The sequence below is a fragment of the Anguilla anguilla genome, chromosome 2 (genome assembly GCF_013347855.1).
Source record: "Anguilla anguilla isolate fAngAng1 chromosome 2, fAngAng1.pri, whole genome shotgun sequence".
NCBI lineage: Eukaryota > Metazoa > Chordata > Actinopteri > Anguilliformes > Anguillidae > Anguilla > Anguilla anguilla.
In genome coordinates, this window is record NC_049202.1 from 18,113,574 (window position 1) to 18,136,537 (window position 22,964).

The following is a 22,964-nucleotide window of genomic DNA, read 5'->3' on the forward strand; positions in this document are numbered from 1 at the left end:
TGCAACTTTGATTCTCCAGCAGCAGTGGTGACTGATGATTTTACTGCACATTTTTTTCATTGGCAGTCAAGCACCGAAGGGTCATAAGGAGAAAATGGTCAGAAGGTCAAGAGAAAACTGCATTTATGCTTTAAATGGCCATCCAGCCCTGAGAACTAGAGTAGAGGACCGTGCCCCTGTGTAATGTACAGCTTGGGAGTAGTGGTGGTGAAGGTGGGGGGAAGGGCGGTCGGGTGTGATCCACAAGCTGGAACTCAACAGCGCAGAACCACATCCACCGAATTCCTCTTTAACCAGCCCCACGAGGCCTGTGTCAGTGAGTGCCCATCCCGTTTTGGAAATTGGATTATTCAAAATTCAATTCCGCAGTGACCGGCGATTCTGCCTTCGGCTCGGAACACACCACAGAAAGTCATACGGCCTTCACCGGGTCTGTATGGTCCAGTTAGTGTGTGTGTGTGTGTGTGTGCGTGCGCCTGCGTGCATGTGTGTGTGATATCTGTGTGTCATCGAAGAAAAAAATACCTAAATACCTTGCGTGCAGTTTAATGCTTCCAAGTGGAATTTACTGGTTGCACAACATTTCGGTCTTTGCTATGACGCGTGTTAGTGTGTGCATGGGAAGGTACAGTGATTTGTAGAAAGGCTCTGTAAAACAGACGATTGACTATGCTCAAGTTCAAGGGGGATAAGTGGAATGGCACTCTCCATTGAATGGCACAGGGGCTGGGACTCATTCTGTGAATATTTAGTGACTTTTCCTCCAGTTGGAGGTAAAACAAGCGTTCTATAAACTGTATGTGAGTTGCACTTGACTGAATGAGCTGGTTCAAGGGCCGCTTAGTCTTAAGCCAAAAAAACAATAATGTATAATGCAACTATACGATGATAAATACAATATTTGATGTCCTATTCAGTCCTATAAACTGCACTGAAAAGAGTTCTATTAGTAACATTTGTTGAATACAATAGCCATTTTTTATATCTTATTTCCAGATTATTTATTTTAAATTGATGCTGCATAGAAGGCAGTTTAAAATATTACTGTGTTTATTTCTTCATTTTTGCTTGTTTCAGTTTTGTTTTTGTTTTATGTGTAACTTCAGTCCCAAAAATTATGAAATTATGAAGACTAAGTAATCTGATGATACGTAGTTTGAACTTTTCCTCCTACTTGAAACTGAACACAAAGATCTCATTCGGTCCAGCCTGGTCTGGTAGAGAGGTGGAGGGTCTGCTTTTCCTAATGTAAACACAGCAGCAGAGCATAGCTATCTCTCAGGCTGAGGAATGTAACCTCTGACCTGGCCGAACATAGATAACAAAGGAGTAGGTATGATGTGTTTGGTTACCTCCGTAACCTTTCTCAAAAATCCATAATTCAGCATGCGCTGTTTTCCCCCTCTGAATCTGCATCTGCAAAGCTGCCCCACTACTGTCACTCACAGGGGACTCTCACAGTTTAATAATGTTTATTTGAAAGCAGCTTTACGGTAATTATTTTAATTATTTCACTGTGACTTAAATTAAATGAAATTTCAAGTTTACATTTAAATGATGAAGTAATATTGGATTTTATTTTATGAATTTCTTTGCAAAATTATAAAGACCTTTTCTCACGTGTAACTTCTAATTGTGCAGTTGCATCAGACGATTGTCACTTGTTTTAACTGATCTCTACAAACACTTTACAGTGCCTTGAGTAATGTATCTACTAAACAGAACAGTATTATGATTATCTTGATGATTATGTTCATGGTGATTATTATGACTATAAAGGCACCTTTTTACAATCCCATCTTGCTCAATGAGGATGATGCACTTAGTTTCTTTTTCTGCCCTCTATTTTTGTTATTCGAAAGAATGTTTGAATGGTCATCCTGTATAATTAGTGACAAAAAACAATAATGGGACATTTTAAAATTGTGCATATACACACACTTTGAACATCAGTTACATTTTTAATATCTCCAGAGTGTGATGCTGTCATTAAATCATGAAGTGTTATTAATTAATGGTGTGTTTACATCGCCAGTGTCAACTGGAGCATTATTGGCTGATTCTTGTAGTTGTGTCGTTGGACATAGGTTCCGAAACATGGGTACAGGGGCTCCTAAAGCTCCAGCTTTTCATGCAGTGTGACTGTATGCCCTTCACTAGAATCTCAGCCCCTCCCCAACAGCAGCCCTAGGCCCGGATCTTTTTTTTCCAGGTTACCATGACAGCAGGGCACTGGGTGAGCCAAGCGTCACGTGATCAAATTATGGCCCAGGCCCCACCTCTGCTCCCGCCACAGACTGCCGGCTTTGCACAAAACAAGCAGGATTGGCAGCACAGTGTGAAAACTGACATGGCTCTAGTGTAACTCATACCCAGCAAGGGATTCTGGGAGGGACCGACATTGAGGAGCAGGATCCCGTGTGCCCTTCCTCTGAGTTCCTGAGTACCATTTTACCCCAGCATTGTGCTTAACCCCTCTGTCCTGCATGTCTGAACCAAACCACTCGGTGCAAACCAAGCACCCAGGTTCACAATTCAACATAATCGGCCACAGCTCTAACCTTTCTGCCGCACTAGTCAAGATCACAGACCACGGCAGGTACCTTCTTTAAGATTTAGGCCCGTGCTTATCATTGATTTATATCACATTCGGTTTACTTTCCTCATTGTTTCAATGACACAACAAGACATTCAGGCCAAATTCATGCCAGTCCCAAATACAAATAGGCAACTTTACAGTGCACCTCCCAACTTCACCAGCCTGGCAACCTGGCAAAGAGCAAGGCTGTAAATATGCCCAACCTGTTTTACATCATATACTTTCAACTAACATTCCACATTAGTCAAGCTAAGCACTCCACTAGTTATTTTTTTACATGCATTAAATACATGTGCATTTCATATTTGAACTTAGCCTACATGTTACAAAGAGACAGAGTGCAGAATATGTAGACCTGTTTTCTCATGAAGTGGATTGTGGTTTGAAAACCTCATAAACCCAAAGAGTAGGACAAGATTATATCAGAGATACTCTAAACATCATCCAGTTTTATATTTTTTATTTTAAATTTTTAATAAACCATTTATATATTTTGTTTGCCAATAACATTTTCAATTACTTTCATTTTTACAGAAAATAGAACTGTTATGACTGAAGATAAATGCTAAGCATTGTTCAAAAATAAATTAACAAAAAAAAGAAACTAGCAAAAAATAAAAAGTAAAATTATGATTGCCTTTCTGTGAAAATCTAGTTTCTTTTGAGCTCCTGACAGCAAGTAGGCTAGTAGTAAAAGCTAACCCATACCGCACAGAGGCTAAATTGGTCTATATTTACAAATGAGTTTCCTCCTTTCTTTTAACATATGTGCCTTGTGAAAATGTCTTTCTTTTTAAATTGCTTTCTGTTTTTGTCTCTTGTTTCATTTACAGCGGTACTGGGCCCCAACATTACCGTTACTGCGCTCCATCGATTGAATCATGGGAATTAAGCAATGCCGCTCGTTCACGCCCTTTGTCAAAAGAAACACTGCGAGGTCCAGGAGAAGCCAAGACAGGAAACAAGAGCTGGATATTTATCCTGTCATCTCTCGTTCAGCTGTAATATGCGCAAACAGTGAAGGGCCCCAGAAGTGAGCCTTTAAATGCTTGACGGGTAGGCCTATTACAGCCCTACACGTTCAGAAAGACCCCGCTCTTAAGAATGCGCCATTATGCTCTCTAATGAGAGCAGTTCAGACTGTGACTATATGACTCATTTTAATCTGATTGGCCCTGCATGCCTCAGATTGTTCACGGGACTTCTGTTAGTTCAAGAAGAGACGCAGGCAGCAGCTAGGAAAAACTGTTTGGAATGAGTGTAAATTTACATAGGCAGAATATTATTTTCAACGATGAATATATCAGATAATGAATGAATGAATGGGTGGATGAATGAATGCTTTTTTATTACAATTTCCACTGCTGCTTAGAAGCTATTTGTTTGCACATTGACAAGTAGCCTATTGCAGCTTATCGTTCCAATTTTGCTCTTGCATCTAGGATGCTGTCTGATGTGCTTATAATAGCCGATCAGCTAAGATACTTCAGATATCCTCAAAATGCACATAAAGCCTAACACTGCAAGTAATCAACATAAATTTGTCAGAACAACAAAGCCTGTAATTGTATTTCTTTGTGCTTGTTAAGTGGAGACGGTCGATCGCGATGTTCTATGTTGTTGCTGTCCAGACAGCCAAATTGATTATTGGCCGTTTTATGACATTGATCCACCCTGAAGTCCCACCCTCACCAGCAGTGGGAACGGGGGCGTACGGTTTCCAAGGAAAACATCACGTCAGTCACCGGATTGTGTGCATATGGCAAACATTTGTCAATTCTGTGATTGAACCAAAGTGCGGTCCTTATCTCCTCAAGATGTTATTCAGTGGCCCACGTGCCGTATCTGCTGAACACCATGCCGGCATGCAAATTAACATCGTTCTTCCCAAATGGATGGGGAGTTGGAGGTGACAGGACCGTGGGCACCCAGGGTGATATGTCTCGATGCTATTAAACCTTAAGGTCTTCCTTTAGTTGTCGAACTGTTTCCCAGCACCTCCTTAGCTAAGGTATATCTTCTGAAAGGTATACCTTTAGAAGGGTGGTCTGAGGCACTCGTAGCTGTCCCTTAACAATGCGCTCCACTCATCCTGTCACAGTTGTAGCCTTATTAGGCCAACATTTTGCTTTTCAAATCGAGTTGTATTACAGTGCGCATCTAGTAGCCTACATCTGTATGCACAAATGACATAGCTACAGTTTAATATTAACTTTATGAAAATGAATTATCCAAACAACGTTTATGTGCATAGCACGTCATGAGAATGTTGTCGTTTCACCTGTCTATTCCCATCATGATGGTAATAAAGTATAGGTCCTATCCATAATACTAATCCAATTTGTGAAAAAAAGCTTATATTATTTTTACGTAGTGGAGCTAACTGAGGATATGGCTTTTCTGACTGCATACCCTGTAGAAATTAGTTTGTTTGTGTGTGAGTCAATGATCACACTGACTTAGAACAAACTGCCGGTTTATTAAGAATATAAAACCCGTGTGAGCAAAGCCAACACTGATTGAGTGAGTCTGCAGGAGATATAGGGAACTAGACGGAACTAGAGAAAGTTGATTGGCCTAGCCATAAACACACATACAGGTACGGTGGCTCATAATGAACAAACAGGACAATCATTTAGCCAAATGATCTACATCCTTTCCTTTAGCTCACACCTATATAAAACAAAATAGCACTGGGTAAATATCAATATTACAGAACATTTCTTTCTTACCATGTTGTTTTACGATTTTCAGTAAACAACCCAATAATGATATTCTTGGTTAAACTTAAGACTATCCAACAGCAAATCAAGGTGGATGAAAATATCACTTTAACAGGTAGGCCTATTCATAAGGCATACCCGGTATAAAATTAATCATGATCAATTTCCACAGACATGCTTTTGCCTTTCATCTACGATCATTTTTGCACTGCAGAGAGAAATCAGTGGATATGCTGCTACAGTTGCCTATATATTGTGAGACAAAAACAAATTAACATTAGACCTTTGTTTCAATAAGAACATAATAATTCACCCATATGTAGCCTGTATCCTCTTTCCTGGGCTTCCAAGAAGTCCCAGACTATGGCTTATATGTCCCGATTGATGCTCTTTATTTTATCTTTTGTAGCCTTTAGTGAAACTATCACAAGGTCTCGTCTTGACTCTTAAAGAGATTAGCAGATGATTTTTAGTAGAAATAACTTCCTCTTCTGCAATATTAGATTGATGTGAAATGATTATGACAACACTTGTTATATTAAAACGTCATTCAAAAGCCTTTACAAGTGGCATCGATACACTTTTCAGCACGACAGTGAAGGACAGCTCCAATTTACGACGTACCTTTGAAACTGTCCCTTAGGCAACTGCTAAGGTATAGTCTGGGAAACAGAGAAGCGAGCTCCTTTTGAAAGGTATACCTTAGAAACCTTCGCAGAACGTTCAGGTACATCGAAACTGGGAAACGCAGCCCAGATTCGTTGCATATCCTACATACAACGCGGATCAGCTCACCCAGCACCACGTGTCGACTCTGACCATAGCCAATGTCGATGACACAGACTGGGCACGATGCTACTCCACTGCCACTCTCTTGTTGGTTGTATAATTTAGTCCAGTTATTAAAATGCATGCGGGCCCAATCCCAGAGGTGTGCAATGGCAGTTATGCCCGCGAGCATAAATAGCTAATCCAGATGGTTTCAACCAGCAAATGCCGCAGTTGTGCTTGTGTGAATAGGCCTTTGTCAAATACGAACAGCGCGCGTTACCCTAGTAAAGGGTTTCTGCTGAACGAATGTCAAAAACTGTCCATATTACAGTGGTAGAGTGATATTATGCACATCGTAATCAATTTACTTACAAAACAAACCTGCAGATTTCCTTTCTGGTCAATGACTCATCCGTTGCGGTGTTCTACACGCCTCTCAAAGAGGGCTATGAGATCCGTTTCTGCACGTTTGTGGAGAAGTGAATCTATTGGAATGACGTCTCTGCGAAATGGTTGCCGTTGACACCCAAACGGAGATACTCTGGGTGTGCGCACAATAATCAGAACAGTATTTCTTATAAAATGCATTTAAAATATGTCTTAACCGCACATTTCTGTCTCCAACCTGTGAAGATAAAAATGGTACACAATACTACCATCTACCACAAGAGGGCAGTACCGAGATTTCTTTTCTTTTCTTTTCTTTTGTGTAATCATTTGTTTCTGGTATTATCCAACGGCCGCAGATTCCTAGAGTACTCCAGAGGAATCACATAAAGGGTAGATTCCAGTATGAACTCAGAAGCAGTACATGGAACCTGAAACAAAACTTGCATTTTACTCCCTGGAGTAACCTGGCAATATATGCAGGAGACCAGTCACTCGTCTCATCTCAACCCTCACCAGTTGTGCCACATGGTGTCCACTAGGTGCACTTGACAAAATTCAGCTTAAAAATCAGTCATACTTTACCAATTTATCCATCCATCCATTATCTATACCCACTTATCCAGAGGGTGCTGGAACCTATCCCAGCGTGCATTGGGCAAGAGGCAGGAATACACCCTGGACAGGCTGCAAATCTATCACAGGATACACACACACCATTCATTCACACTCATACCTATGGGCAATGGTGAGTCTCCACTTAGCCTACCAGCATGTATTTGGATTGTGGGAGGAAACCGGAGTACCCGGAAGGAACCCACGTGGACGCCCCAAGCCGAGATTCAAACACACAACCTTCTTATTGTGAGGCGACAGTGCTACCCACTCTCAACACCCAATGGCCACAGGATGCACAGCCTTTGCTTTGAGCAAAGGCTGTGCATCCTGTGGCCATTGTTTGTGAACAATTTAAAAGTGGTTTGATGGTCCTAGGCCCTATTCTCTTGGAGCTATTGAACTTGAAAGCATTTGTCATCTGTAATTTCTTCCAAAATCAGTTGGAAAACATAATTTGAAATATTCGTATAGAATAGGGCCTAGGACCTTCAAACCACTTGTAAATTGTTCACAAACAATGGCCACAGGATGCAGAGCCTTTGCTTTGTGCATTTTTACCTCATGCAATTTTACACGAATATTTCCAGTTAGGTATTTCTATTGATTTTTGAAAAAAATACAAATGACAAATGCTTTCAAGTTCAATAGCTCCTAAATAATAGGGCCTAGGACTATCAAACCACTTGTAAATTGTTCACAAACAATGGCCACAAGATGCAGAGCCTATGCTTTGTGCATTTTTACCTCATGCAATTTTACACGATTATTTCCAATTAGGTATTTCAACTGATATTTGAAAAAAATACAGATGACAAATGCTTTCAAGTTCAATAGCTCCTAAATAATAGGGCCTAGGACCATCAAACCACTTCTAAAATGTTCACAAACAATGGCCACAGGATGCAGACCCTTTGCTTTGTGTATTTTTACCTCATGCAATTTTACACAAATATTTCCGAAAATACAGATGACAAATGCTGTCACGTTCAATAGCTCTTAGATAATACGGCCTAGGACCATCAAACCACTTGTAAATTGTTCACAAACAATAGCCACAGGATGCCGAGCCTATGTTTTGTGCATTTTCATCTCATGCAATTTTACACGAATATTTCCGATTAGGTATTTCAATTGATTTTTGAAAAATATACGGATGATTAATGTTTTCAAGTTCAATAGCTCCTACAGAATAGGGCCTAGGACCTTCAAACCACTTCTTAAAATGCAAAATCTTAAAAATGCAAGTCTGCAGGAGCAGTGAGAGGAGGACCCCCCCCCCTGCCCTGGGGGTTGGGGCCCGACTCGCACGCCAAAGTTGGAACAAGAACCTGACCGGCCGTCGCGCCCCAGCGAGGAAGTCCGATGGCTGACCCTTGACCCCCGGCTTCGTCAAAAGTGCATCCGCGGCGAAGGGGCCCGCCGGACCCCTCCCCCCCCCCCTCCCCCTCTCCGCCCCACACCGCACCCCCAATTTACTGGGACGCCTGCGATGTGGGGTTGTCGCTCTTGCCCTGGCTGGAGGGCGCTTTGCTGTTCCAGGGGCTGTTGGCGCCCAGTGCGGGGGAGTTGTTGAAACTGTCCTCGTCGTCGATGCCGTTGGCCGCGTCAAACTGGGTGTTCTCCAGCCGAGTGATCAGCCGCCCGGCCTCGTCCCCAAACTCACCGCCCATCAGGGTGGGCTCACCCACCACCATCACGTCCTGCAGTGAGGGGGCAAACATTATCCCCGTAACAGGGGGGTGGAGGGCGGCGGCCGCACTGCCGAATACCTACCACTGCGCACCCTTTAGAATGGCTTCCGAGGATCCCAAAATTTAACTCATGGAATCGATCTAATTGTCTAATTGGACCTTCAAACCACTTTTAAATTGTTCCCAAACAATGGCCACAGGATGCACAGCCTTTGATTTGTGCATTTTTACCTCATGCAATTTTACACAAATATTTCCAGTTAGGTATTTCAATTGATTTTTGAAAAAAATTCAGATGACAAATGCTTTCAAGTTCAATAGCTCCTAGAGAATAGGGCCTAGGACCTTCAAATCACTTCTAAATTGTTCACAAACAATGGCCACAGGATGCACAGCCTCTATTCCGTATTTTACAAATTCTTAAAATCACTCCGTAACAAGCACAAACATGCAAGCAAGCACACTTAATCTCATGCTAAAAATTCTATTTTGAAAAACCTCAGTGACAAAGACCATTTACTCACAGTCATCTCTACACACATATATACTAAACTCACTCCCCAATATGCAATTTTTCCCCCCATTTTTAAAGAACATACGTGCCCAAGGGAGTCAAAGAAAGTCTCAAAGAATCGCTTACAGTAAAGTGAAAATTTGTCTTTATTTGTACCATACATGAATTATCAATGGCAGAAACTAAGCAAACCAAAAAAATTATATCAAACAGCCCCAAAGACAGGAGGCTCTATAGAGAGAGCACAAGGGTACACGTCACCATTTTATTTCCAATTTCAAGTGCGGGAACTACAATATGCAAATCGTACCAGAAATTTTGATAGGATCACTGAACAATTTTAATCCGGATTAATTTAGAAAGGACCTAAAGCTTGTGAGTAAAAGGCTTAACGGGGGTTTCCCCTCTTCAATTCTGCTACACATCAGCTCAGGCAGAATGTTTATTCTTGAGGCACCCAGGGGTGCCCTCTGGTGGTGCGCACCAGTACTTACAAGACACAATGGTCAGGGTAATGTGGCATCACCATTAAACATTCAGAGCTTAAAGAGATGTTAAAGCTGCAAAGGTATGCTAGTAATTGCATGAATTTATGGTCACAATGACAGATTCAACACTTAAACAAACAAAAAAAAACATTTCTAGAGAATACATTCTGCAGTGGGAAAATATGGGATATTAATCAACTCGAGAATCTAGGAAAGCTTTTCTTTGACACGTTTCAAATTTAGTTATACACTGCAGTAACCAGGACTGCAGAACTCCAGTACTGAACAAATGCACAAAGAAGAAAAATAAGAAATTGCAGCTTGGAGGAAAATGATTTTCCCGCTTGAATGGTGACTGTACCCTTAGAAGATCAATTTCATACAAGTTTCAAAAAGGGGGGGGGGGGTTCTGTTTGTTTTTGTTTTTTTCATTTTGATACATTAGATAGGGATGGCTTTAGGGTGTTCTAAGGAAGAGTACATTTAATTACAGTTATACAGAACTTTGCTACTACCTTAAATATACAAGCACAAATACACAAAAACTGAATTTAAAAAAGAAAAGCCCACACAAAATTACTTTCTTTAAAAAAAATACAAACCAATATATTTTGGGGGAAGGGGATTAAGAGGATCTTGCAAGTCCTGGTAGCTCCTTGGTCTGTAGCTTTCAATATCAGTAAAAAATAAAAAAGAAACAAAATAAAAACATTCTTGGGAATAGAGGCTAGTATAAAACTGGATTCTTTCAAATGCTGTGTTGTGATTTTTTTTTTTCTTCTTTTAGAATTCAGAACAACAAAATTACGCTGGACTGTTGAATTGAAGAGGTACTGGGTGTCTGCACCCATGCAAATAGCTAAATTGATGAACTTCGGTAACCGAGAGGGAGAACTCGATGCTTAATGTTGTATGGATAAATGCTATTTTTATGCCCGGTAACTTCCACATCGGCAAATCAGTTTCCTTGCGACACTACAGACGGCTGGATCAGAGAGGTGGTAAACCAGATAGAGCAGTTTGTTTTGGAAGCAGTCTAAAACGCAGGGAAACCTTGCTCTCCCCCCCTCTCGTCTGGGGCCATGCTTGGCAAGAAGCATGCAATACTACGGAGTCTTCTCGGAGGTGTGGAAGGGATATATAGCTAGCGGACACAGAAAAACCTCCAAAACGTACAATGGTAATTTACCCCTTTCTGAAATGGCACAATCTGCACCCATACCCATATCTCATCCTACCTTTGAGAAAAATATCCTGACTAAAGCCCACAGTTCTTGTAGCGTTACTGTAACGTTGTGGCAATGCTGCCGTAACGTTGCAACAATTCTGTCGGCGCATCAGGGGAAATGTAAGCGTTGTATTGTTGGATTGGGCGACAATGTGCTAAACATTCCAGAGGACAAGATCATGGTCATCCAAAGATATTTCTAGGAGGCATTACCTTTGTAGATTTGATCACAAATCAAACACAAAACCATACAATTCCTAATTCAACAAGTAACTAACAACTATACAAAATTCTTTAGAATTAAGCATTACACATTTATATAGATTTTTTTTTTTTTTTTTTTTTTTTTTTTTTGCAGTTACAAGTTATCAGGCCCAACAAAGTTTAAAATCAGGGAAATAACAGAGGGGGGAAAAAAACTAAAAACAAAAGTGGGAAATGCAGGGAAAACAATGTGAAGAACATTTAAAGTTGTTTTTTTTTTTTTTGTTCCTTCTTTTATTTCTTTTAGAAATTATCTTAAAAAAGACAAGATTTAAAAAATAAAAACACGTTCTCCAGAAGTTTATGTTGAAGGAAACAGTCTTGGAATGGCATTCAGAGTCACCGTCGCCAATACCACGGTGCATGAGCAAACCCCAGTACCTCAATGGTTTACTGTCTGTGTGTATTTTTAAGATTTAAACGCTGTGGTTCTCAACTCCGGTCCTCAAGCTCCGGCACAGTACAGGTTTTTGTTCCAACCAGGTCCTACAAAACAAATAATTTGATTTTTACAAACCGAGCCTCCGCCTTCACCCGAAGTGCACACAACACCACCTTTCTGAGAGTCTTAAGAATGCAAGTCTGCAGGAGCAGTGAGAGGAGGACCCCCCCCCCCCTGCCCTGGGGGTCGGGGCCCGACTCTCACGCCAAAGTTGGAACAAGAACCTGACCGGCCGTCGCGTCCGACGGCTGACCCTTGACCCCGGGGCTTCGTCAAAAGCGCGTCCGCAGCGAAGGGGCCCGCCGGACCGCCATGCAGACAAAAAAAAAAAAAAACAAAAACAAAAAAAAAAAAAAAAAAGCCGACGACAAAAAAAGACCCTTCGGGCTGGCGCGGCCGGAACGACCGAGAGCGCCAGCTGCTGCTTTTTGGCATCCGATCGGCAAAGCTATGGAAATTTCGGGGGTTAGCAGCAGCAAGCGGTTGGAAAAGCGCGTGTAATAAATAGTCCTTCACTTTGCGGAGGGAGAGTGGGGGGGGGGGGGGGGGGGGGTCTAGGGCTGACGCGGTGAGCTGAGAACCGGGTTTGAGCGTCACTTTAGCATGTGTGATTCTGCAGGTAGATGAGCGAGTAGTCCCCCTACACGCGAGCGGGAGTGGACCCCTCCCCTCCCCGCCCCCCTCCCCCCCTCCCCGCCCCACACCGCACCCCCAGTTTACTGGGACGCCTGCGATGTGGGGTTGTCGCTCTTGCTCTCCTGGCTGGAGGGCGCTTTGCTGTTCCAGGGGCTGTTGGCGCCCAGCGCGGGGGAGTTGTTGAAACTGTCCTCGTCGTCGATGCCGTTGGCCGCGTCAAACTGGGTGTTCTCCAGCCGAGTGATCAGCCGCTCGTCCTCGTCCCCAAACTCACCGCCCATCAGGGTGGGCTCGCCCACCACCATCACGTCCTGCAGGGAGGGGGGGGGGGGGGGGCAAACATTATCCCCGTAACAGGGGGGTGGAGGGCGGCGGCCGCGCTGCCGAATACCTACCACTGCGCACCCTTTAGAACGGCTTCCGAGGATCCCAAAATTTAACTCATGGAATCGATCTAATTGTTTAGCGTAGCTTGTTAGCAACCATAACCCCTCTTAAAATAGGATGGATTAGCCTGTAACCTGCATTGCTTTGAGAACCCAGGTCCTGACTTCAGCGGGGAAAGGAGGGGGACGCAGTGCTTTTGGTGACCTGCCGATACGCCTAGTGATCTGTGGAGACTAGCTCCCATATGGATAGTGGCCTCGCCCCGTTAAGAGAGAACCTCCTCGCACACAAAACTTCCACGTGTGTATCAACATCAGGCTTGCCAAAGGAAACCGAGACCAAAAAAAAGGCAGAAAAAAATGTAAATCTGTATACAAGCTATCAAAGATGAGCTTCGCCACACATAGAAAAAAAGGAAAAAGAAAAAAAGACGTTGCTAACTCGTTGGTCGGCAAAGTAAGCAGCGAGCTATCCCCAAGCTGAACCCCGATGTCAAATGACTGACATTCCTCTGACCGTTCCCCCGGCGACTGACCCCTCCCCCGCCCCTGCCCCCAATCCCAACCCCAACCAGTTCCCCAAAATGGCCATCCAGCCCCAGGCCCCTAACCCCCCGCCCCAACCCCAATGTGGTTGCAGAAAGGAGACAGAGATCAGATGCTTACAGGTACCTGGCTGGAGAGGGCAAAGCTGCTGGCGGGGCTCTTCTTTTTGCTGTTGCTGTTGCTGTTGCTGCCCCCTCCCGCGCTCATGTTGCTGCCTCCCGACATCTTCCTTTTTCGGCGCTTGTTGGGGGCCTGTCGCGCCGGCTCCGCTGGAGCGGGGGGGGAGGAGGGAGAGACGCACGGAGTCAGTTGGGGTTCTCAGCGCTCGGCCGATGGCGCCGGGTTGTAAAAGGGTCCGGAGGGGGGGGGGCATGCATTCCTATTATCGCCATTGTAACATTTACTCTGGGAGCGTTTTTACGATGGAGAGGTGAGGGAGTGAGCGGCTCAAGGACTAGCCCTTGGTGCACACCTCACAGCCTCAAGGTCCAGAATATCATCCCGGTCTTGCCAATGTAATCTTTGGCCGGGAGCCTCCACCGGGCATCAACTGACTATAACTACGCTCAGGGCGGCACAGGTTTACCTGGTTGTGTTGTTCTCAGGGTTTTTATTTATTTATAAGCGAACAAACAGCACTTCAAAACAACTCAAACATCACATTCATTCAGGCACACCAGCCTGTCCAAACTACATTCTGTCAGCAGATAGTTCCAAGAGCATGAAACATGCCCACAATCATTTAACGTAACCTATATTTCTGAGAATCTCTAGCTAAAAGTGAACCAAGATGACTACAAATTTGCTCAAGTACTGGTTAATTCAAGACCTGTAAACAAAAGTTGACTAATGCTTTAACCTACAAGTTTGAAGAGTGGTCCCATTTCCCACAAAACATATTTCACAGCGATGATCTTGCATTAGTAATGATCCAAAGTGGATCATGCTGAATTAAATCAGTGATTTGTGAAGCTAAATCTGATGCCTGCATGTAGCGGATGCCTCCAACCCTCAGCAGTTAATAAGAAACATAATTTCGGTTATTTCTAAAGAAAAGCCCAAGCTTAAATTCAGTTTATGTTTTCAATTACAATTTCAATTACAGTTTACAATTTCGAATCCTTCAAAAAATGTTTTTCATCAATTCAAATTCCCAGGTGTTTGTACACAATCACAAGGTTAATACGTTAATACTATCAGAATTTTTCCACTTGAGGTCAGTAAAAACCACAGACTGAGTGTACTTTTCTTTTAGACCCAGTTTTCTCGAGTCATTTTCTTTGCATTTCATTGAACGGCAGTTGGGAATCCGATGGATACTAGCACACTAGCAGAGACAGCCATACCACCCACACAACAACTGTATTTTTCAATATTGACATTATCAATATCAATTAATTTTATTTACAAGAGAAAATAACTTGCCCTAGTATCGACCCTAGAGATACACCATTTAAAATATTGAAATTCTGACCTACTCTCTTCCAGGGATATTCACTGAGCTCCAAGAGAAACTTACACCAGCCTAGAGTAGTCCAAACCAAAATTTTGAATCTATGAACTGGTAAATGGTGATCAACCACATCAGACAAATTATGTTGGCAGCTTGTGCTGTGGAAGATGTTTTCAGAACCCCCCAGTGCGCTGCGCTCAAACCCAACTCACCTGGAGGGGCCACCATTCTCTGCCACTTCTGAAACAGACAGGTTTTCAGGCAGTCCCGAGGACTCAGGCTGTAGGTTTTGTGTCTGGACATCAACTCCTGCATGGGCTCCAGGATCACACAGAGCTGGAGAGAGCAGGGGGACGAAGGGCAGGCAGAAAAACAGGACGGGAGGGTTTGTGTCAATTTCTGGAATTTTACACGAGTCACCTAACATTCACATAACCCAGGGAAATGTACCGTGAATGCAGTTATGACAATACGCATACCAAAATAAAAGTATGGATGCATAATCGATTAGTCAGCCATGGCTGCACTACTTAATCACTGGGATCAACATTTCAAAACGAATGAGAAAGAAATAATGGCCGTGTCTATGAAAAGAGTCTCCCAGTTGTTCTCTGCTTATCAGTGAGTCAGAGCACCACAATCATTGCCGCAGGGGTCAGCAGAGAAGCAAGACGCACATTTCAGTACTAAAGCAACAGGCAAAAACCTCCCGTTTGCAATCCCCCAATCTCATTATCACAGTGGCCTTTAGCATAGACAGCGTTTTGATAGCAATCAAGGTCCAGCTTCTGTTTAATCAAATGCAGCACAACTCGAGCGATACAATTCGGTTCAATTTGTACACGCATTTGGCAGCAGCTTTTGTTGTTATCATTACTGTTATGGCGCTGTTATTTTATCGCTATATAATGGGCAAATAACCTTGCTCAAGGGTAAAACTTTAGCTACAGAAACTCTAGCTGCCACTTTTAATTTACAATACGCTCCATTGACTGAACGCAGCCTGAATGAGCAGGCAGGTCTGAAGGCACTCACTCGGAGGTAGTTGAGCGTGGAGTTGGAGAGGCCGCATCTTGTGATGTTTTTCGACAGCTGGTCCAACATCTGGGGGTCCTGGGCCTGTGGGGGGGGTGAGGGGAAAGGTGAGTCACAGTTAGACTCCACCCAACACCCACATCAAGGACAGGATTGGTGGAGGTCTCAAAGTTTCTATGCTATTTCCACCCGCCACTTTGTGGTAACAGAGCAAGGGTGTCCAAGCCTATCAGAAAAAAGGCCAATGTGGCCGCAGGTTTTAGGTCTGGCTCAGCACTAAGGCACCAGCTTCAACTTATGAACATCTTGATCCAAGACCAAGATTAGTTCATTAGTTGAATCAGGTGACATATTGCTGGGTTGAAACAAAAATCTGCACCCACATCAGCTTTTTTTGGATAAGATTTGACACCTCTGTAATAGAGGGTTGGGGAGGAGGTAGCAAAAACAGTGGTTCGAGACTGCGTTTGTGGATTAAGATGCAAGCTCACAAATAAGTGATTAGAATGTGCTTAACTTGCCCATTTTAATGCGGATGTAACAATCACTACTGGTACAGTAACTGAAATGAATAAAGTTCTAGAACACACACTTAAAATTTTGAAAAAAAAACATTCCAAAAAAACCTAGTCTCCAAAGGGTTAAGGTTGTATGGGAAGGGATATGGATGTAGGAGGGCAGAAGGATATTGCAGGGGATAGGGGATGGTGGGGTGGAGGTAGGATGGTGAAGTACGGAGCAGGAAGGTAAAGGTAGAAGGGTGGCAGTGCCGACAGGGTATCGGGAGGTGGAGCTAACATTAGGGAATAGAATGCGGGAGGCTGCCGGGTGGGTGGAGGTCAGGGGGTCAGGAGGGCGGAGGCACTCACGTGCATGGCCAGGATGCTGCGCGGGATGAGCTCGCGGTGTTGCCTGATGCTGAAGTGCCACGTCTTTATCCTCATCATGTCGTCGTACATGAACTCCAGGTACAGGCGGCCCTCCACACAAACCTGACGAAGGAATAAAGCAGACCTATGATGTCACCTCCATACATTTCCTTGATTCAGTCAGTAAAGCTCGCTCAATACAAGTGCTGGTCACGGGTTCAGGCTTCAGCTAGGTCACTCTGACTGTGGCCAGGAGTGCACTCAACCTCCCAGGGGCAGGGTGGGTTTAAGCTGATGAAGGAAATGAACCACTTAAGCGACCACCAGCTCAGAATCCCTTGCAATCGTTAATTGTTACTTTGTAATCGTTAAAGCCCAACTGTGTCTTGGACACTTTATGTGCTGCATTGTAAACTATCCATTTAAAGAACACAATGTTCTACCGAAGCAATTCAGGTTAAATGGCTCGAGCAATGGCACAACAAAGGTGCCTTATCTGACTGTAATGGAAATCAGTGGGGGAGGAGGGGTGTGGGCAGGTAGGTTTGGGGAGGGTGGGGGGGGGCATATAGCAGACCCTACCTGTGTAAACATGGGTTTGCCGTTCTGTGTGATCATGGTACACTGGTCACAGTCCAGCGACACAAAGTTACTGTGGAAGGCCTCCTTGGGGTGCTTCAGGATGTAGTACAGCTCGGTGGCGCCCCCTTCGAAGATGCTGCGGAAGTACCGCGGAATCAACGTCCGGCCAATCGCTGCGAGGAAGCAGACGTGAGAGTTAGCCGCTCAATTCTGGCTGAGGGTCGTGAATAACGGTGCATTTCTTTTGCTCTTTTAAGAAATACGTTATAAAGAGCCCTTACTGTATCGCTTGGGCCCATCCTCCAGACAGAAAGTGATGGTCAACATGGCATCATCCTCAAAGAACTCTGTAGTGAAGGCGTCCCACCACAGATTATCACACTCCTACAGGAGAGACACACACACAGACCCCTCATCACACGCTGTACAGAGATGTGGGTAAATACTTTATTTTTTATTTACTTATTTTTACAATTCTCCAATCTTTAGTCACTTCTTTAATCTCTGTAATTAGTCTTTTTACAGGTCTTTTGCTATGGCCTTTGTACCGATACCTTCAGTATGGCACTTATGCTTGCACATGTTCACCACAATTTTTATAACAATGTGTTCATACTGAATTATGACAGAGGGTAAGACAGCGGATTAACGTCTGCTAAATAACTGCATGTACTAGATACCAAAAGTTGCGTTTCCATATCAAGCAACATCTAGCTTGCGGCAGAAGACCCGAACTGTCGTTTTTGTTGCTCAAGAATGGTGGCATGGATTAAGTGCCATCTTATCAAGCCTTGAAACACTGAGTTAACTGAACTTGGCAAGACCCTTGAGACCACAGCAATGTGCTACTACAACAGGAAATTTTGCTTCTGCTCACCTCTGTCCAGTTCTGTAGCCTCTTGTTCAGCTCAAATATTCTGTAGTCCGTCTGGTTCCCGTACGGCGTGTGCCTCCTGTTGGACATCAGAGGCATTTCAATTCATCGATGGGAAGACAAGGCTTCACATTGAGTTTCTCTCACATATAGACCAATGAGCAGGTCATAAAAATTAAGGTCAACTTGCTCTGAACCAATCAGAGCGCTTTGGTCAAGTTGCACATTTGATCAAATTCAATATGCCCATCATTACGGGGGAAAATCTGCCAGCAGATCCATGGGCCCATTTTCACTGCAACACACTTTGTTGGGACCGTCAAGAGATGTGCCACTTATCTCACTGACATCACAAGTTTGAGATGCACATTAAACTCAGTTCTTCCTCTTCCAGGTCCTATAGTCTTAGGGTTAAAAATGGACTATGGGCCACCAATTCCAGTAATTACAAATAAATGTGCTTGGTTAATGTAGGGCAGTTCACAGACATCTGCCTCTTATCAGACCCTCAAAGTAAAACAGACTGTTTACTGTGTCAATAGGGAGTCAGCACTAGTGGTGAGGAAAGAGTGCTCCAGAAGCAAAAGGTAAGACTACACGCGTCCCTTCGCCACTCAGATACTTCCGCTATTTGGTTTACGAAGGGGTTTCTTGCTGTTGGTGACCTCGATGGTGTATCTGAGGGTTTTCTGACAGTTAAGGTAAAGCAACAACCTCAGCTGTGGTGGACATCTGACAACAGGATCTAAAATCGCATCACACGCAGGTTGCTCTTACCCAATTCCAGGCTCCAGGTACGTTGGAGGGTACATTGGCGTAGGACTGCAGGGAGAGACGGGGGGGGGGGAGGGAGGGAGAGAGGAAGGTAGAGAGAGACACAAGAGAAGGGTCATCAGGCAAGCCCTTACGTGCCAGAGATCTCTTTCATGTTTGCGGGCCTTTAGAGCTCGGTCTCGTTCGCTCTCTCTCCCGCCGGCTCTCTTATCTCTGAGACGCAGGAGAGGCGTCGGGGCCAGTGGGCCCCGTCCGCCGCGAGGCTCTCCGGTCTCACACTCCGGCTTCCTCTGTTTTTATCAAAGCCCGCGGGGGCCCCCCCCCCCCCATCAATCCATCATCTACGGAGCCCCGCCCGCTTCCTGTCCCTTTATCTCAACGGGCAACAAACCGCCGACTTCAGGCCGCCGCACGACTCAGCAAAAAAAAGCGGAGCCCGTATTCTCTCGGGAGGAAGCTCACCGGAGCGCCGTGTGTGCAAAACCGATCAATCCATTTAGGCTACACTGTTCACGCATCCGAAAATTTGGCATCGCATCCCCCTTCAGGTAACTTTCCTCCAAACTGCGCTACTTCAAAAAAAACAAAGGGAACTCCTACATTGCACCAATGCATCCAGGAGTACAAGAGTGAAATAGCGACTTGTTGACCCAAAAACAATTTGGGGCAGTTGCTGAAGCGGCATCCGATTCTGGTTGAAGCGTTGTGACCACAAACTCTGAGTCATTCCCCCTTTGCAACCACTTACCCTGTCATCACATAAGCATGCAGAACCTGGAAACACCTCAATACGGCTTCATGAAGAGCTACACAAACCAACTTCACTATTCTGATCATTGTTATTATTAACATTTGATTTTTTCCCGAGTTTGCAGTTCCACTTACCCCACATCTCTGTCCAGCATGGTGCCTGGATGGAAGGGAGGAAAGGCGCTACCGTTAGGGGGCTCCTTTGGAGAGTACAGCTTGAACGACTTAGAGGAACAGCCTGTGGATAGGGGAAACCAAAAAGCAGCAATGTCACTTTAACCTTCAGTTACCAATCATTGTGATCCATTAATAGCCCTCCGCCCACCCTCCTGGTTCATACTGTGAACTAGCCCTTTGAGGTGTAATATCACAAATACGTGATTCGATTGTTCTTAACTGAACATCCTAATTCTGATGCAGCAGTAACAATGGATAATTGGAAGAAATGGAATTCCAGAATACAGACTTAGAAATTTGAAAAAACATTCCAAAAAACCAACTCTTCAAAGGGCTAGTCACAGTCTTTCATGCTATTCTTCAAAGGACACCCAAAGTTTTTTTATTTCATATAGCAAGTTTTACTAAATATATCTGTAGCATCAGGGCTTCATTTTCTGAGAGAATATGAAATGCTAAATAATGCATCAGGGTGCAAATCAGTTGAGGGGGGAATTAAGCATAAGCATGAAGGACGGCTTAATGAGGTGCACTTACAAAAAAAAAAAAAAAAACACCTTGCATAAAGTCCGAGTAGATCTTTGGCAGCCCCACTTTAAAAGCTCATAGGCACGCATGCATTCACCGGGACAATGATAACAAGCAGTCAGCACTTCCTCACAGAGCTCAGCTTTCCAGTGAGTACACAGCCCCCCCACTCTATCTCTGGTGTGTGTGTGTGTGTGTGTGTGTGTGTGTGTGTGCGCATTTCAGCGAGAGAGCGAGCGTTTTAGTGCGTTTCCATTAAACTCCTGCAACGGCCCCGTTCCCTCTCAGCACCTCCCGGACGGCAGCAAAACAAGGGGGCCGAGCGGCCTGTCCTCATTTCAGTCCAGTGCACATCTCCCAACCACCCAGGGATTACTGTGTCAGAAGAGCAGCGAGCGGACACCTACCCCCCCCCCCCCCCTAATAAAAATGACACTAACAATTCATCAATACAATGCTTATCCCAGACAGGGCACATGGCTCTGGCCTATTGTGCTGGCTTAAAGGGCCACATCGCCCCTTGTTTTTATTTTATTTTTTAATTTATTATATTTTATATATGCGTCATCAACTTTAAGTCGGGAGAAGTAGTTCTGAACATGAACGTACTACGCAGTTTTGGAGCGATGAACAGTGTGACTTAAAACGTGTTATTAAATAGATTGGTCTTCAACCCCTGACCTAGAAAAAGAAAATGTACAGCATCTTATGAGTCAAAAAAAAAAAAAAAACTAGTTCACCGTGAATAAAGCTATTATTGTGAGGCCACAGGAGAACACAGCCAACAGTCGATTTCACATGACATGCAAACAATTACCAGGTAAAAGGACCAATTCCAGGTGTCAGTAATAGAAGTCATAATTAAAGTAATTTAGTGCTACAGCCCACCCACAGGATGAAAATGTGCAGGCACGACATGCTCATCAGACTAGACCAGACAAGACTGGGGAGTTCAGTACAAAATACATATCCTGAGAAAGATTTTTCCTTCATGTCTTCAAATGCATGAAGGAGAGTGGCTTGGTCACACTAGCTAGCTGGAGGGTTCGATTTGGGTCTCTATCCCAAATTCAAATCTTTCAGCTCTGAGTCACTCAGGCTCTGACAACTCCTCACTGGCACAAGAAACAAGAAGCCTTAAATGAACAGAGTGAGGTTCATGAATCCCAACATGGGTGGAGCTACAACATTGTGTCAACTGACTTAAAAACCCTGCAGTCAATAGACACTGTGATTGGTTTAAATCAGCAAGTAAAGGAGAATACATGGTAGCCTGTCCTATATGGGTGTTCCTGACAGGGATGGGCACAAGTACTAAGTGCTTGAGTATCTGAAAGACAAGAGCCGTGTTTTAGCAATCCTACCTCCACAGTCTGCATTTCAGCAGCAGTTACGAATAAAGCAGTGGAGTTTTCTACATTGTTTGCACTGCCACAGATAAAGACAGCTAGCTATATATATATATATATGTGTGTGTGTGTGTGTGTGTGTGTGTGTGTGTGTGTGTGTGCTTGTGCATGAATTTTTTCCATTTGGTATATTTTTGGAGGCAGGCAGAAATGCAGGTAATTTAAATACTCTGCAAATAAGCGACTTAAATAAGAGCCCTTCTAAACCATTGTGCATGACATCCTCGCATGACTCCTCATTCTTTGTTTTTTCCTTCCTGAAACTGACATTGGTATTCTGAAGACATTCGAGAAATGAGGTTAGCGGGAAAAACAAGGCATTCGTCTAAATGGGAAATCAAACCACAGTAATTTGGTGCATGCAATAAAATGTATTCTAATGCATTTCTCAACACAATGACGCACTACAAACAGAGCAATATGAAGAGATACACCCCCCACTAGAAACAGTGTAGCCTCTGCACTCCCCTACTAGTAACTACTACTTGAGTATTCTATCAAAATTCCCTTGAGTACTTGGGCACTGAAAGTCCTCCAAATGCTCATCCTCAGATCCTGAAGCTTCACTGTCCAACCACCACTGCGAATTATATTTCACTGTTGAATCTTCCACAGTGACATCACATCAGCATGGCCACAATAGGCTCATGTTGATGTTTTAGCTACAGCGATGAAAATGAACAATTGAAGGAGGAGGAGCTATTCCCACACCATCTTTCTGTTGTGCACAAGAAAAATGGGAGGAACTGGGATCTAGACAAAAAAAATGGTTAAACATTACTTCAAAAGGAGAAAAATTTCACAAAGTTACCACGGGACTACGCTTCCTAAACCCTTTTGGCAGGAATTTTCCAATCTGAACCAATCATATTGCTAGGACAGCGAGGTTTTAAGATTCATTCAAACGGGTCAGTGATTTTAGGCACAGGGTAGCTCCACCCATTGCAGGGCTCTTGAAGCCTCACTGCCCCATCACTACCATCAAAGAAACTGTGTATTCAACTTCAAACAAAACAGAGCGCGAATGTAATCTCCTCAGCTGTCATCATGGAGGTTTACCTTCCATGCTATGGAAACTGAGACCGTCCCACACCCCTAAACCATAAATACCTACTCAACTGCCAACCGAGAGAAGAGTTTTCAAAGAGACGTGCAGGAAGAGAGGCTCTCCCGCCAGGGGTTGTCCCTCATAAATCTTTCATACGCCACAGATTTCTGCC

The 22,964-nt window shown here is 43.9% G+C and overlaps 1 protein-coding gene across 8 annotated transcripts in view; it reads right to left on the reverse strand.

The window, feature by feature from the left end:
- Nucleotides 1–9,425: 9,425 nt before the first annotated feature.
- LOC118220311 (LIM domain-binding protein 1) overlaps nt 9,426–22,964 on the reverse strand; it is a 36,106-nt gene continuing 22,567 nt past the window's right edge. For 4 of the 8 annotated variants that reach the window (XM_035404119.1, XM_035404120.1, XM_035404123.1 and 1 more), the window contains 10 exons: nt 19,766–19,868; nt 18,884–18,928; nt 18,110–18,185; nt 17,514–17,616; nt 17,233–17,405; nt 16,651–16,773; nt 15,782–15,865; nt 14,959–15,082; nt 13,414–13,562; nt 12,408–12,672 (listed from right to left, as the gene is read on the reverse strand). In XM_035404119.1, the coding sequence (XP_035260010.1) occupies nt 12,442–12,672; nt 13,414–13,562; nt 14,959–15,082; nt 15,782–15,865; nt 16,651–16,773; nt 17,233–17,405; nt 17,514–17,616; nt 18,110–18,185; nt 18,884–18,928; nt 19,766–19,868 (1,211 nt within the window). In that variant the 3' untranslated portion in view covers nt 12,408–12,441. Of the gene's footprint in view, nt 11,770–12,407; nt 12,673–13,413; nt 13,563–14,958; nt 15,083–15,781; nt 15,866–16,650; nt 16,774–17,232; nt 17,406–17,513; nt 17,617–18,109; nt 18,186–18,883; nt 18,929–19,765; nt 19,869–22,964 lie in introns of those variants that run through there. The other 4 variants (XM_035404124.1, XM_035404125.1, XM_035404126.1 and 1 more) reach the window with 3 other exon arrangements.